Source organism: Aptenodytes patagonicus, chromosome 10 (genome assembly GCF_965638725.1).
Source record: "Aptenodytes patagonicus chromosome 10, bAptPat1.pri.cur, whole genome shotgun sequence".
Classification (NCBI taxonomy): domain Eukaryota; kingdom Metazoa; phylum Chordata; class Aves; order Sphenisciformes; family Spheniscidae; genus Aptenodytes; species Aptenodytes patagonicus.
The window spans coordinates 13,705,464-13,721,353 of NC_134958.1; the positions used below are offsets into that span (position 1 = coordinate 13,705,464).

General features: G+C 40.1%; 1 protein-coding gene across 3 annotated transcripts in view; it reads left to right on the forward strand.

Annotated features, from left to right (window-relative positions):
• MAP2K5 (mitogen-activated protein kinase kinase 5) overlaps positions 1 to 15,890 on the forward strand; it is a 139,975-nt gene that overhangs the window by 102,718 nt on the left and 21,367 nt on the right. For all 3 annotated transcript variants that reach the window (XM_076348108.1, XM_076348110.1, XM_076348109.1), the window contains 2 exons: positions 11,817 to 11,878; positions 14,251 to 14,296. In XM_076348108.1, the coding sequence (XP_076204223.1) occupies positions 11,817 to 11,878; positions 14,251 to 14,296 (108 nt within the window). The remainder of the gene's footprint in view (positions 1 to 11,816; positions 11,879 to 14,250; positions 14,297 to 15,890) is intronic.

Consider the following 15,890-nt stretch of genomic DNA (forward strand, 5'->3'; position numbering starts at 1 on the left):
GCGTGGAAATTCCAAAGCACCAATGCTGTATATACCAGCAGCAAAAGGCCATCTCTATCCTAAAGAAGTTAAAGGTGCTTATATTTATACTTGTGTTTTGCTACTGCTTGACAAACTACCTTTAAATGGGCTGGTACTAGTGCCTATATCTAAGCTCAGTATTCTAAAACAGAGCCCTAAAGAGCTGCACATTATGGTAGAGCTTCTTGCAGCTTTCATTCTTTTCCTCAAGAGTAGAATTGCTCCAGTCTTCTTACAAAACTTTAACCAAGGAACTTTGTGCAGGCTGTAAACATCTGAGTGCTGAGCTAGCTTTAATGTTAGTGTTTTGGTATTTACTTGTTTTAACTTATTTTATGTTCCACAGTATGGCATGGAGCCATCATTCTCCTGAGCTGGTGGTTCAGAGTGCGCTGTGCTTGTGGGCACGTTAAGACTTCAGGTTACAGAGCACAGCTCAGCTGAAAGTTCTTTAAGTGCAACTTGCTTTGTTTTGCAACACACTCAATGTCTAAATGGAAGTTGCATGCCATAACGTTTAGAGCCTGGGGGGAAGAGGAGAATGGATTGGCTCTGTAGTGTTATTTGCTCGGTACGTGTGTATTGTTAGAGGGTCATTTAATAAGATATATAGTGTTTAGATAGGAGCTGCCACACCTGAAAGTGCAAATTCTTGGCATGACGGTATCTTGGAAGACATTTATATTAAGGGTTATTCTGTTCTAGCTGATGGGTAGCGTTGACTTTAACAGATCCTCCTGCCACCCCCAGCCCTGTCCTGTGTACAAAGACCTCAGAGCAAAATGTGTTTAACTTGTGACTATTTTTTTTTTTTCCTCCTCACTTTGTCTTTTGTAAGACGTGCCTCCTGGGGAATAACAGAGGGACCTGCTTATTTGGCTAATACGCAGTCTTCCTTCTATGCAAGGACCTTTTGAGAGGGAAAGTCTCTTTATTATCTGGTAGTGTACAGCTGTTGTTGCTACCATGAGTATTAAAGATTAGAAATGCTTAGTGTTGTAAGACTGATTATTTTGGGTCAAATTTTCCCCTTGGCTGTAAGGAGGTCCTAAAACTCACAGAAGGTAGGAGCAGAGCCCCTCTCCTGCAGCTATGCAGGAACCCCATAGGAACCCCCAGATACTGGTGCAGAATTCCCCACCTACCCTAATGACGATCAGAACAGCAAGGAGTGACGATCTGTAGCTCTCCTCTTCTTCCAAACAGATAGTGCACAGCAGTGCTCCCATAATGGCACAGCTTCTGGGTGAGCCATAGTGTCATAGGATACAGGAGGAACAGATCTGCAAGGGTGGGATCGAGCTGCCTCAAGGATCTTCGGTCCCCATGCAGCTTCATGCCCTAGTAATAATTTGCTGAAGTTGTTGCAGTTGAAAACTCCGGCTCTTTTTTCCTCAAGACCCTTAATATGTCTTTTTGTGTGACAGAGAATGGTTTGGACTTCTGGCTCCTAAAATTGTGAATAAACAGCTCTGTGGACGAGAGAGTTTCTTGAAATTGGGTCTTTGCTAGCAGCGTGCTTACCCCAGTCGTCCCCCCTGGAGCTGGCTAAAAACTCCAGAGCCTGATATGGGACAAGCTAGAAGTTGTTTAAAATGATGAAATGGAGACCTTGACTCTTTATAATAGTTGCTTGTTATATTGGTAGTCATTGGGTTTTGTAGAACTGTTCCATGTTCCACCAAAACACAGCAGGAATCCAGAAGTTAATGTTCTGTTCATTCATAATCATTAATTCATAGGATTTATTGATGACTGAACTAGTTAAGAGGTTGCTTCTGTATTACCTAGGTATCCTGGACTTTTCTCAAACTCTGTATGGTGGCGCATATGGAATAAAAACTGTCCATGGGAGTTTTTAGATGTTCTGTAGTAGTGAGATTTTTGGAGCTGTTTTTAAACTCTTAGTGAAATATATGAGACGTAGCAGGTCACTTTGGCAGTTTAAAAAGTCTGTCTGTTCATTTTCTAGGACTTAAATTTACTTGCAGAAATTATGCAGAATGAATAAGTGATTTGAGAAGCAGGATAATTTAACAAAAAAATGTCAGGTACAGGTCTTCCTCTCAAATCACAGTAAACTATGCCGGACTTTTTTTTGTTAAATTATGGTGTTGGGCTTTTAATGGCATTGGTTCTGGGATTATTTTTTTAATGGCAAAATTAGCGAGGAACATTGTGTGAATAGGATACACGCCTGCCAGGACCTTTATTTTTTAACATGTGGTAACTTATAGTGAAATCTGATCCAGCTACAAATAAGACACGCTCATTTAAGCAACAGTCCTAATCGTAGCAGCATCTCCCACCACAATAAGACTCCTGCTTCTGGTCCAAAGATGAGGACAGGCTACTTGTTAATGTAGTTCATCCTGCAACACAGCCAGCAATAAAGGCAGTCTGCTGTTATTTGAGAGCTGAGAGTAATTTAATATTCTAGCACTCAACTTAGTTTGTCTCCAACTCACCGAAATGTTATATGGAAAGCACTGAGCAGCGCAGATGAATCCCTATTGGGAAGGACATGCATCGCTTGCTGTGCGTGCAGTCTTTCCAGAAACACTCCAACATGAAGGAGAATGGAGTCCTGCTGGAAGCAGGAGCCATTGCCTGGCTTGGAAGATGTCCTGGATGCGGCCCTGTGTTTCATGATCATGCAGCCAAAGAATTTGCAATGCAGTCTACTCAGCAGCGGGATTATGCTTCAAAAGCGCTGGGTGCATTTTTAAAAAAAAAAAAGTTTTTGTGATTGGAATCTGTTCCAGATGATAACTTAGAAATATAAACAACAGAGCCCCAGAATAATATCATTAATGTTGCAGACCCCAGAAATGATGCATTGGAGAAATGCAGGCCACCCGATTTCACTTAGTGGGTTGACTTATGAAACCTAAAGATTGCAAGTAAAATTAGTATGCTTTTTAACCTCTCTTGCTGCTCGTGGTTCCAGGATGCCTCCCATGATTTTTTTTTTTAGCTGACAAAAAATTTTAACGGTTCCCTGCTTACCCTCCAAATCTCCAGCAACCTTCCAGACAACCTACATGGTCCAGTTAAGTGTTCTCTTTGCTGATGTCTGCAAGAGTCACTCAATAAATCAAATTCCACTTCCAAGCAGAGATTATGAGAACCGTAGCCTTGATTATAATTATGCATTTTCCTTTTAATGTATTAGAAAATTCTCAGTTTAAAAGGTAAATGAGGGCGCTCTAAATTTTCAGTTTGGTAAGCAGTGGGTTACTGGGCTCTGCAACTCTGCAGCAAAACGTGGGGTTAGGTTTTCAGGAAAATCAGAACTCTGATCATAGTGTATTTTTGCGTTCCTTGCAGTCAGCTGAAAAGTGGCATTGTTTTCAAGATTCTTCCAACCTGTAGTTACTCATTTCCCTGTTATCTTGTTGTCAAAATATATTATGTAGGAAATTACTGTTCAGTATTTCTAAAGCCTTCTAAAAATGTCATTTTTCCTGATTGCTAGTCAGATCAGCGTTTAGTAGAACGCCTAGGTGATTGCAGCTTGTCCATGAAGATCCCAAAAGGCCAAACCCGACAGCTCTGTGTTTTTCAGCATGTCAGCTTCCCATCTTTTCGATCCCATGGTTTTGGCTTTAGATGTGGCCGGAGAAGGCTGGATAGACAAAACTTGCACTGTGGAATGCATCCAGTAGGGCAGTCCTCCTGACTTAAGCAACTCCTTTAAATTTTCCTTTAGCTCTCCAGGGCTATTTTGTTTGACCTTTATTTAGTTAGGGTATCCCTTCTAGGAAAGCAGTTATTGCCAGCCCCTTGGGTGGTTGCTGTAAATCGGGTTTCACTGTACTGGAGCAGTTGTGGTCACAAGCGCTGTAGTTAAGCATCAGCTCTGGTTTCTAACCCTTTCTTCTTCGTAACCTGAAATAAGTTAATTTTGGTTTCAAAGATTCCATAGCTTGTCTCAGTGTAACAGGGACTTAGGTGTTGGGTTTGGCTTTTTTTTTAAACTACTAAATTAGGGAGAAAAAGAACTCAATTTTTGTCCATCAGTTTTAGTTAAATTATTGTATTATTCCAATTAGAAGATTGAGGAGTGAAGACTTTCAAGAGCAAATCCTATTCTTACAAATAGGAGGCAGCATTGAAAAACCTGCATATTTTGATGAGTCGGGCAGAAATTTAAAAGAAAAATTAATTAGTTGTACTCATGAATCCTTACTCTGATGGCTTCATGAGTAGTGAGAAGCTTTCCATGAGTTTCTTGAGCATTTCTGTTAAGTGCCCCCACAGAGATACTCGGTCTCACAAGACTGCAGTTTAATCTAGCTCAAGGACTTTACAAACTCCACAAATCAAAGACCTCTTTTTTTTTTCTGTTTAAATTCGTACTCTAGAAACATTTACCAGCACCAGTTAATGCTAACGTAGTGTTAATGCTGAGCTATGAAGCATTTCAGTGTCAATAAATTTTCAGATTTTCCCATGGAAAAAATAACTTGCACTTAATACATGTATCCTATATAGTTGTTTCTATTCCCTTCTTTTTTTACCTTGTTAAATATATCCCTCTATTTATTGCTACAGCATAGCCTTAAAAATTCACAGGATGTTCAGCTTGATCAAATAACACAATGAAGACTGTTGCCTCTCGAGTGCTGAATTTCTTAACCTTATGCATCAGTGCTACATTTTGCTATTTCTATAAATGAAGTAGAAAACTCCAAAGGCTCAGAATGAAACAAGACTTTGTTTTTTTCTTTGGGAATTTCTCTTTAGAGTCTCATGTATTGATTTAAATATGTGAACAGCTATATTTAACCCTGAAAATTTCTGGAGTTTTGAAGACTTCTATGCAAGAAAAGCTGGTGTTAGGATATACACACGTGTGTGTGCATGTGTACACAAACCCGCCATAATTTGTCCTGTGGATAAGTTGTTTTAGGGTATACTTTTATTGAGACAGAAACTGTGACCTTACTAGTGTATGAGATTCAGAGACTTATATAGGAACAAGGTAAAACCACAGGTAGGAATTGCTGAATAATTACCTTTAGACCAACCTGAGCAAGAACCTTCCCAAGAGGGCAAGCTCATTTAATGGTTCCTAAAACTCAATCTTGTGGATGTCAATGGTCATGCTTGATTATTTGCAGCAGTGTTTTATGAAAAAGCAATAAAAATGCATTGGGAGTGTACAGAGGAAAAAGGGAACAATAAATGGTTTTAGTTTTTCAATTGAGTCCCTTTGGTGTGGACAGGTAGAGGCTACGTTTCATGCTGCTGTGCCTTAGCCATTTGAAATGTGCGTGTGTGTGTGTATCTACCCAAAACACTGCTGTGCTCTGCTAGCTTATGATCGACAAGAGACCAGCAATGAGAGGAAAAAATTCTTATGTTTGTTTTAGAGAGAAAGCAATTACAGTTACGGCTAAAGGATTAACCTGTTTTTCCAGCTACCTGTACACTTATCTGCAAGGCCCTTTAGAGAGCCACGCTAACAAGCACAAAGCTTGGCGAGAGGTAGAAAATGTCATGTTGTAAACTCTAGATTATTCCTGATGTTAATTACACTCTTCTGCTTCTTTCCTTCCCCCTTCTGGGCTCTGAAAAATATCCCACAGTAGCAAATGCTGCTGAAGTGACAACCGAATAGCCCCAAGTATCTACTGACTTATTTAACCAGAAACATCTGCATGCGTTCAGTATGAATGTAGGTTATGCATACGTGATATTTTCAAGAACTTGGGGAGCAGGTAGCGCTGCTGAGAGAATAGCTGGTTCTCACGTGATTTGAGGTGTTAAAGCTAGGCTGAGTGTTTTGGTGGATAAAACACTGGCCTTTCGACCTTGGTTCCCGTCCAGCTAGAGATCTGGAAATAAATGAGTTTACTGCTGACACTCCAATCCCAGCAGACGAAACTTCACACCAAAATGCCCCCACGTATAATTTGTCACATTTGGCATCTGCTACTAAGAAAAGAGCAAGAAGCGACCAGGCGCAGAGATGTAATCATCTTTCACCTTCCTGCTGGGGGTGGGAGTGTAACAGGGACAATCCAGAAGTGCTTTCAAGTCTGGGCCTCTGAGCCACCTCTAGACATTGCTGTCTTCCGCAAACTTGTTACTTGTAGGAAATCACCTGCCATTAGCTTTGTGCAAGGCTTTTGAAGTAGGTTGGCTAGAAAGTCAGAAATGGATTTTTTTTTTTTTTTTTTTTTTTTAGGAATGCTGTAAAAGAAGGTTGTCCTTATAGGAGTAAATCTGAACGTGTACAATATTGTTCTTTGCTGGTCTCATTGAAACAGCCCGGTAACTGCACTGCATTTATTACATGTAATTGCACCTGGCAGCGTTTCTGGTGCATCTGAAACTTAAGTTTGTCTGAAAAAAAATCACTATTTAGCCACAAAGTAAAATGCAGCTACTGTATAAAAATAGGTGTATTCTTTGAAAGCTTTAGCAAAAGAGAAGCTGGAATGCATAAAAATCCTTTAATCCTAGAGATTTTTTAGGCCAAAGTGATAAGCCAGAAATGCTTTGTAAAGCACACACATTATTTATTAAATAGTGCCATTTCAGCATCAATGGCCAAGTTGCAGAATAGGAGTATCTGCCCAGAGGAGATGATAATTTCAAAGACAGGGTGTGCTGGGGAAACCCAGAGGAGAGAGGAACTGAAGTTTGGTTTGCTCGGTTCTGCTAACTTCCCTCTTGTGGCCATAGAGCCATAGGACCATGGCATCTCCTTCTGCACAGGCTTCACACTGAGGAGAGAGTATTGCAAAATAGCAGTAGCTGTGGGGAATGGGAAAATTTAACCCTTCACAGAGAGGGAGTTAGCAGATGAGAAGAGGGAGTAAAACCTATTTGCACCGAGTGTGGGGATCCACTGGGAACACCAACCTCTGCCCACGAAGTGTAGCTGAGCTCGTCTTCGAACCTGCACGGCTGTGCAGCCTGGCTTTCTTCTGGAGACGTCTTGATGACAGGCTGCCATTGTTCTGCCCTGTGGCTCTCCATCGGGCTGGCCCCCGAAGGAGGAGGTAGGAGGGACACAGGTTTGATCTTAACACATAGCTGGGGGCTTTGCCATCGCCTTCTTGAAGGTTTTAGGTAGAAAGCTGTATTTGCTGATTTTCCTGTTACAGGGAGATTGTGGGCTTTCTCTTTCTTCAGAAAGGATGTGATAAATCTCAGACTTTCAGTTGCTTTGAGAAAATATTTCACTCTCAAGAAATTGTCTGTTGAGGTAAGATCTCTGAAGGTGTGTAAAGCATGGGATGCTTTTGGTGTATATTGCCAGTCGAGAACTACTCCCAAATTTCATTGACGTAACAGTGTTTCCAAAGAAAATGAGCAACTCAGAGCTGTATCTGTTGAATTTGCTTCTTGAGTTTGTCCAGGTAAACCTCCAAGCTGGACAGAAAAGAGGGGAAAGGTGCCTTATCCATATTTATTTGTGGGTTTGCTGGACATTATTTCCTGAGCCTCAGTAGCATCTCTGCTACTGCTCTGCTTAGTGAGAGCAAACAGATCAGGAGACATTTCGAATAATAGGTTTGAGAAGTAGGTGAGGATAATGCTCGGACCTGTAATTCAAGCTCTTATTGCGTAAGTTGCAAAGGATTGGTTGACTTCTGGACATGCTATTAGGTGGTTCACTCTTCCTTTGTTCAGACCTGTGAAAAAAAAAAGAAGATACAGGTAGTAATTTTATCACTCCCTTCAAAAGAGAGGGCTTTTGGAGGGATTGTCTCAGTATTCTCGTTCTCAGGTCTTCGTTTAGATAATGTGACTTCCCCTAACTCCATGGAAGTCAATAAGGTTTATACCAGAGCCTTGGCACTCTATAAATTAAATATTAGGAGCAGTGTTTGAAGTTTAAAGCCCTCCCTCCTCTTGCTAGCTCAGATTTTCTGCTGCTGTGCTTTTTTCTTTATGCCTGAGCACCTTGCTGACAAATGCTAATAACAGAACGCCAAGAGAGGGTCCGGTCGGAGTTACCACACATTAAACATTCTGAACTTGTCCTTTTGCTCATAGATTGTGCATAATTAATAATTAAACGGTTTCAGTTGTAATGGGTTGACCTTCTTGAACTGTTCATTATTCACGAGGCAAAGGCATCACTCAAACTTTTTTCCTATTGCCCTTCCCCATTCTCACTGTGTGTGCAGAGTTCAGCTGGTTTTGAGAAATCAGAGGCTGATCTTGTCTTCTCCTGCAGCAGATCCCAGTTACGGAAATGTTACTTGGATGCTTAGGGAAATAGCCAGTCTTGGGAATAAGCTCCCTGGGGATGTAAGAGGCCAATGGTACATTGACCCTTACAACCGTTTGTGTCTTCGCTGCCATTTTAGCAGCATCCCCAATATATAGGTCTTCATGATATTGGTTAAAAGATACAGTATTTAATGAAAATGAAAGAATCATTTCCCAGTTTAAAATGAGTATACCTATTCCTCACTCCTTTAAGGAGTGGTTGGAGTTGGTTTTCTACTTTTTTTGCCTCTATAGTATGATTTCATTGTGCAGGTGGGTAAAATAAGGCAGGCCATCGGAGTACAGCTGGGCCGTTCCCTATGGTTACATCAAATGTGACTGCATTGCATCACACAGGCAGCGTAAACTTGGTAGAGACGTGTAGCTTTGCTTTATTTCCTCATATTCCCATCTCTTTGAGTATCAGCCAAAGTCGGGGAACTTCAGGATACAGTACAGGATGTATTTACTTTGTGTAGTTTGGGAAATTTTTGCTTTATACCTGATACAACAACATTGTGATTGCTCAGGTTACAGAGGTAGCAATATCAACGCTTTCTCTCATTAGAAACAGCTCTAACTACAAAATACTCTCACCCTTCTACTACTCAAATGGTCTTGCATAGACCAACATCAGAAATTGAAATATTTTGGTCATTGTTTTCCCTGGGCAGATACTGAATGGATGTTTTCTCTTTCTAACTAAGGTAAAATGCAGCATTCAAGGCAGCTTTTCAATATTTACCTTTGGAAGTAGTTGAGGGTCCGTACTTTCCTGGTTCAGCTAAAACCAAAACCTGCCTCCTTCTCCCCTCTTACCTATGCTGTAAAGTAACAATTGGCTCTTATGTACAGGAGTGAGATTAAAGTTTTTATCTGCACTGATCTTTTTGCCCTCAAACACACTTGCCAGCAAGTATTTCCTTGAGATTGATGCACTCTCCCAAAAGGCTTTCAATTTGTCAGGCAAATAGCCAATAAATTTGTGGGCGCCCAGTCTAAAATCCTTGGGAAGACTGTATTAAAGCATCTAGTTTTCATACTGAGATCCAGTTTGTGTTCATCTCCACCCCACCCACCCGCCCAGTCTCTTCCTGAGCTCCTGAGAGCAAACCAACCAAGGCATGGCCATGACTGACCGGTCTACCGCAGAAGAGAGTAGGCCTGGATGGGGTTGAAATACCTGCATTGTACAGAAAGATGTGCCAAAAAAAAATAGCATTTTACATTTACGTTCATCCAGGTGAAATTTTCTTGCATGCTTGTGCAGGAGCACCTTGTCTTCTGGCTGTGCTGCAGTACAGGAGCTGCGTGGTCAAGGTGTTAATACTGATGGAGCAATTTCTTCCCTTGCCTGGGTGAACCCTGATGCCACCTTAGCTTGGGATAGCCAAAGTGAAACGCTGGTGGCTTCAGAGCAGTTCATCAGCTTCTCCTCCCCTCTCGTAATGGAGTTTCACTCTATTATGGGTCCGTCATCTCTTTGTGATTGCAGAAATTATCACCTACCAAATTAGTGTGAAGTGCCGTATTCCTGTCCTGTTCCCCAGCAGGGACTGATCCGAGCTGGCAGCCCCATTAGAGGGATGTTTGTAAGAAGCTCCTCACTTGCATTTTACTGTAAATAGCCGGGGTAGATTGCTGGGCAGAGCCAGTTCCTTGGGGAATGGGCTCCGATTGCTTTGCCCCGTAGTTTTCAAAATGATCTGTAATATGCGCCCAGAGTATTTCATACCTGTTCTGCTTTGAGTCTGTCCCACCTGGGAGAGCAGCGTTTGGCACTTCAGGTGGAAGCCCAGGAAGGCTCTGCTGCACAAGAGAAAATGACAGGGAGAGGCAAAACCTGCTGGGCTCCACGCTGTATGAGCAAGCCTGACATTTTGCTCTGCATTTTCTGTATTAAGATGAATAATTTTCATGCGCCGTTCTTTGAAGTGGAGAAAGTTTAATTGCACTGCTTATTTCCTTATGTTCCTTCCACTCTCCAGTGGAAACCTTCCTATATTGATGTCATTTATAAGTTTAGAAACAATAACCTCTCCCTCACCCGGTCTAAGTTCAAAGAGAATTTGAGCATGTTATATCAAACACTCCTTGTATTTAATAGAAGTCTTTGAAAATTGTAAAGCAATTTTGGCTGCTCCTTTTACTCTTCAGTTACTTTTGATTTAATTGTATTTTCCAGCAGTTTCCAATTGTTTGAATTGGAAACAAAGCCTTAATAAGAGTTCTAGTTAATTTTCTGTCTTGTAATTACCGATCTCATTTTTCTGATAATTGGCCACAGCAATTATATGTATATTTACTAATCACATAGGAGGCTCTGCAGTTGTGTCTATCTGCCACCATTGATAATGGCACACACATTGCAGAGGTGCTTTTATCATCTTCTTTTTTCCACTACATCAAAGCTATTTCCTCGCATTCTCAATAATGAATACATGCATGCATTTGACACAGTTGTGTGCTAGAGAAATTGTTTGGCTCCCACCAAATGCTGCACGCTCCGAGTTTCTTGCCTGCAGCGCTGGAAGGTTGTATGTAATGATATATTGCTCATCCAAATGGCCAAAGCACTCCAAAGCACAGTGAGATTAAAATAAGTCATTCCTTTGTTAATTTAAATAGGTGCATGTATCATACTTTGCAGGGTACTTTGTGTAGGGATGTCAGGGAGGAAAAAAGCCGCCGAAAGGTATTTTTAATAGCAAATGAGAATAGATGAGAATGGAGTCATTTGCAGCTGCCTGTTTTATGTGGCTCTCTTGTTCCAACTGTAGGTCTAATGAGATGACACTGTTAAAGTACTCTGCAGTGTAATTTCATTACATCCTGAGCTGTTACACTATAAACACAGTGGAGCTCTCTGTCATTCTTGGAAAAACTCCTAAATTCGTAAAGCCCTTCTTTGCAAATGGTGATGTTGTTTGTTCCCTGTTTGTAGGGTTTTTTTCTTGTGCTCTTAATTTTTTATTTATTTCTTTTTCTTTCATAAATACTGGGTGGTTATTCTCACTGGCCTGGTAAATCCTACATTTTTTCCTCTTAAAAATTCTTTCGCCTTTTAAATCTAGAACAGACAGCATGAGGACAGCCTCTAAAATGAATAAGTGTAAATAAACATGAGTGTAAATAAATAGCAAATGCAGTGAAAGAAACAAAGGTCAACACAAGAATAATTTCACAGCTCTTTGTTAATTACAAGACCATTTGTGTGTTACTTAAATAATCATTAATTTCTCATTTACACTTTCCCTACCTTCCTTTTTACCCTGTGGCTATCATTGTCCTTTTTTCACCTCCCCTCAGTGTCTTTCCACATGTTTTTACCCATTGTGTAATACTCATTAGTTGAAATTCAGTGTTTTATAACACATTCTCAGAAGAATTTGTACCTTTCTCCCTCAAACTCTCTGTGTGAAAAGGGGGTTTTGTCGCTTCCTTGGGTTTTTTCCCTTTTTTTTTTGTTTTGTTTTGTTGTCGCTGTTATATTACTCTCCTTCTAAAAAAAAATATCTTCTCTCCTTCTGACTCTGTTTCTTGTTTCAATCCAATCCCAGGAATCGCCCGTCCTTCCAGCCGGGGAGTTCTCTGAGCCATTTGTACACTTCATCACTCAATGGTAAGCTCAGTTTGCAAACATGCCATGCCCTCAATGTAAATGATACATGCCATTAACTCTGCAGCTCTGCGAGACCTTATGGCTTTCCTTGCATCCTTTCTGAGAGAAGAGGGACTTGGGGGCCTTGGGCAGATGGGGCAGCAAAGCTAAGCAAACTGTTTAAATTATGTAAACGTTATTTACACAAAGGGTCGTAAAAGTACTTACAAGGGTTTTTCCTGTTTTAATAAACCTGCCCTGAATGTGGGTGCAGTCTTGTGCGCTGAGACTCCTAAGAATTCATCTGGGGGTAAAAAGGCCACAAAGACTCATGCGTATAATATCATTATTCAGGGCTTTTTAAAATATTACTTATAAAATTGCCTCAATATTTAGAAAGGCAAGCGGCCTTGATTAATTCATTGGCTTTTCAGTAAGTAATTTTTACTGAGAGTCGTATTTTAAAACACACCACTGGGTATATTTTCTTTCCTTAAAACTGAATAGTTCATTGAAAACCTTTTCAATTAAAGGAGAACTGGGGAGAGGAGGAATCTGTAGAATAAAGAATACAGTTCTTGAGTGACTAGAGAATAAAAATATTGGGGGTAAGCTATCCTAAAGAAACAAAGTGAAAGGAAATTTTTTTTTCAACTGTCTCGTTCCCTGCCCCCCCCCCAAAAAAAAGGGGGGGGGGGCAGTCATTTATGCATGGCAGAAGAAACAAGCTTGAATTTTGCACAAATATGATGTGTTAGGCGAAGAAGCATCCCTTCTGCGAACATGCACTTCCAGGGCTGGATGCTCAGCTGTGCTAAATCAGATGGAGCCATCTCAGTGTGTGCCACTGAGAGCTGCAGCCGCGTGGCCAAGAGGGAATCCTGCTTCAGGGATGTGTCCTCGGCAAAAACAAGGCGCTCGAAGCCCTTGGCCCCATGCAGATCTGTGGGTCGGGCTTCGCGGCACTTTCAGGTTCTCTGCTGTATGTCAGGGCCACTGCAGCAAAAGTCGTCTAAATAAAATTGAATTTTGAATACATAACATAGGAGAATGCTTCTCAGGACTGACATAGTATGTAACAAATAATAGAGACACAAAAAGCAGTCTGATTATTGGTTAATTAAAGTAACTAAATAATTAAAGTTTGTGTAACATAGGCCTCTGTTTTCAATAGTTTCAGTTTACAAAGAGCAAATTTACAAAGAGCAACGCTATTTGAAGGATTCTGCAGCACAACTAACTGATGTGCGTGGAGGTCTATGCTTTTTATCCCTGCAAAAAAATGATGACAGACCGTTTTAAAAAAAATTCTCATTGAGGCAGAGGGAGGGATAACCTGTGTTAAAATTTCCACAGATGTCAAACCGAAGCATAACTGATGGTGGCTAATAGCCTTGTTTACCCTGGGGACGCCGCTACTTTGGACTGTCAGATTAGAACTGCTACCAACCTACTCGTCAGACAGCTTTCATTACTTGCTAATGCCTGCATTATTTGAGGTGCTTGTAGTTATTTGTAGGGAAGGTAAATTGTGTCATTAATACCTCCGATTTACAGCACAGATCATCTAGTATTTTAGCTGTAGTGTTATATTGGCTGTACTTTTTAGTGGGAGGCATTACTGTTTAAAAAAGCAAATAAGAAGAAACTATATACTATTTAAGCAATCAATTCCTAATAAGTATTAGAGATGTCAAGTGAACGGCGTATCAGACTTTATGACTTTATGCCAATTACGCCATAAACACTGGCTGTTTGGATGTAATCCAATTAGTCAGTAGGCAGCTCCTGATGGTCACCTCTGTGCCTTGTTATTGTGTTCCTTCATGCAGCTAAGCACAGCCTTCAATAGCTAATTGCACCTGTTGCACAGAAAACTAGGACTATTTGGATGAGAAACATGATCTTATAAACAGGTTAATGCTGTGTAATGAACTATCACCCTGCAGTGTAGTGGAAATAAATGTGAAAAAATTAAGGTAGAAACCCCAGGGTATTGTGCGGTCTCCTGAAGCTGTTTAGTGTTAGAGTTAAATTTCCCACCTGTTTGTATAATACTTTGTGTCGAGCTATGTAATAATCCCTAGCAAAATGAGAATCAACTTACTGTGCCTTCTGAGCTGACTGGTTTTCAATGGTCTCTATAGTTACACACTTTCGTGGTTACAAACAGCGTAAACCGCTGCATCCCATAAGGGAGGGATGGGAGGGAAGGAAGAAATCCATTAACATTTTGGCCACTGTTTGGAACCCTGTCTTCCACCAGTACACGATAAAGTTAAGAAATACATTGAAATTCTTCACTCTGTGTTAAAAGAGGATATCTTCAATATTTAAGCAAGTAGAATAAATGAGAAGTTGTTTATATATGTCCATTTTGTTTTATGACACAGCATGAAAAAGCAACCGAAGGAAAGGCCAGCACCTGAAGATTTAATGGTAAGTGAAAGTTCAGAGCCCCTCAGTATGTATTTGTCTGTGAATACTTTTTATTCATGTATATAGAAGTGTATCCATTTTTTTAATGTATTTTTCAGTATGTACAAATTCAAATCTAAACTCTTTCTGGCTTGTGCAGCAATCACATTTACAGAGAGCACACAAACCAAAGGTGGAATTATGATTCCACTGAAGTTAATGGGTATTTTGCTGTTACCTTCATTGTGGCCAAAGCTTCACTTGTGATTTGGGGAGTTAATACAGAACTTTCACAGCCAGTATCAAGTTTCAATCAAAACCATTTTGATGCTTAATACACATTTTCTTCAGTTAGTATGTCCAGGGATCACAGCTTAATGTAGGTCACTCTTTGTCGTCATTTGCCAGTCTTAACCTTTCAAAATCTGAAGACTGAAAACAGAGGATATGGTCAAAATAGTGTATTTTTAATGAAATGCAGGAGCTACTGTTTTCACTTATATTCATGTAAAATGAAATTAGATTGGCTACAGAAGATTGAGGTAATACGTAGCTTTGGTTTGTCCTTAGAAGGGCTCTGAGTGTTGGAATCTGAGCTCAGAGACCACTTCTTTTGCTTGCAATTGTCATTTTTTCAGTAAGGCAATAACAGGGTACCTGCCCTCAAGCTGGTCCCTTGTGGCTGTGCATTTAGTACAGAGTGCTGTTTTCACTGGTTTTAGGCAGCTGGAAAAATACTATATCAAACAATTATTACAAATATTTACAGTAAACTTGTATTGTAGATAAGAGTTGTAGTACCCTCTGACTCACATCAAATATCTTTTGATTTTTAAATGTTTCATTACTTTTGTTTATATGCTATGTTTCCTGTAACTTGGAGGTTTATGTAAAATCGTCATAATTTATTTTCTGTGCATTAAATATCTAGGAATAATTCTAGCAGATTTGAACAAGATAAGGACACGTTTGCATCATTTAATTTCTTGCTTACATGCTGCGAACTGCAAGTAGAATAAACAAGTGTTTCTATTGCAGCTGTTCTCTAGTTAAAGGCTAATCTCTGAAGATGTCCTGGGGCAGATATCTCACAATCCAGACTAGTCTCAATTTAGATCCTGGTTAGTAAAGTGTTTAACTGTGAATCTAATTTTAAGGATATTAACTTCAATAGATGTACCTTTGAAGTTAGGCACCTGCTTAAATACCTTGGTAAAATGAGGCCTTAAAGTTTTATCAGAGCCCCTCCACTTTGTGGTGTTCTGTGTCTCATATGAAAGGCTTACACTGCCTTATTTTGTCTTTTTTATTAACTTTTGATGGTTGGAAAATTCTTGCAGTTAGTCACATCTGAGAAAACTTGGAACAGGTTCTAGAGATGTAGACACATTTACCTTGTGCACTATTATGCTATGGCTGGATAGCTTAGCTATTAAAACAACGGAATAGGGTTTCATAAAACCTGTATCTGTTTGTAAATGCATGTTTCAGTGATGCAATAGGCCTGCTACTTATAAATAAAACATCTGCAGATCGCACATACCCTCATAAGTATATATGTATGTTTGTAAGCAATAACACCACTCCAGGGTGTAGAGTCATAAAAATGAGGCCA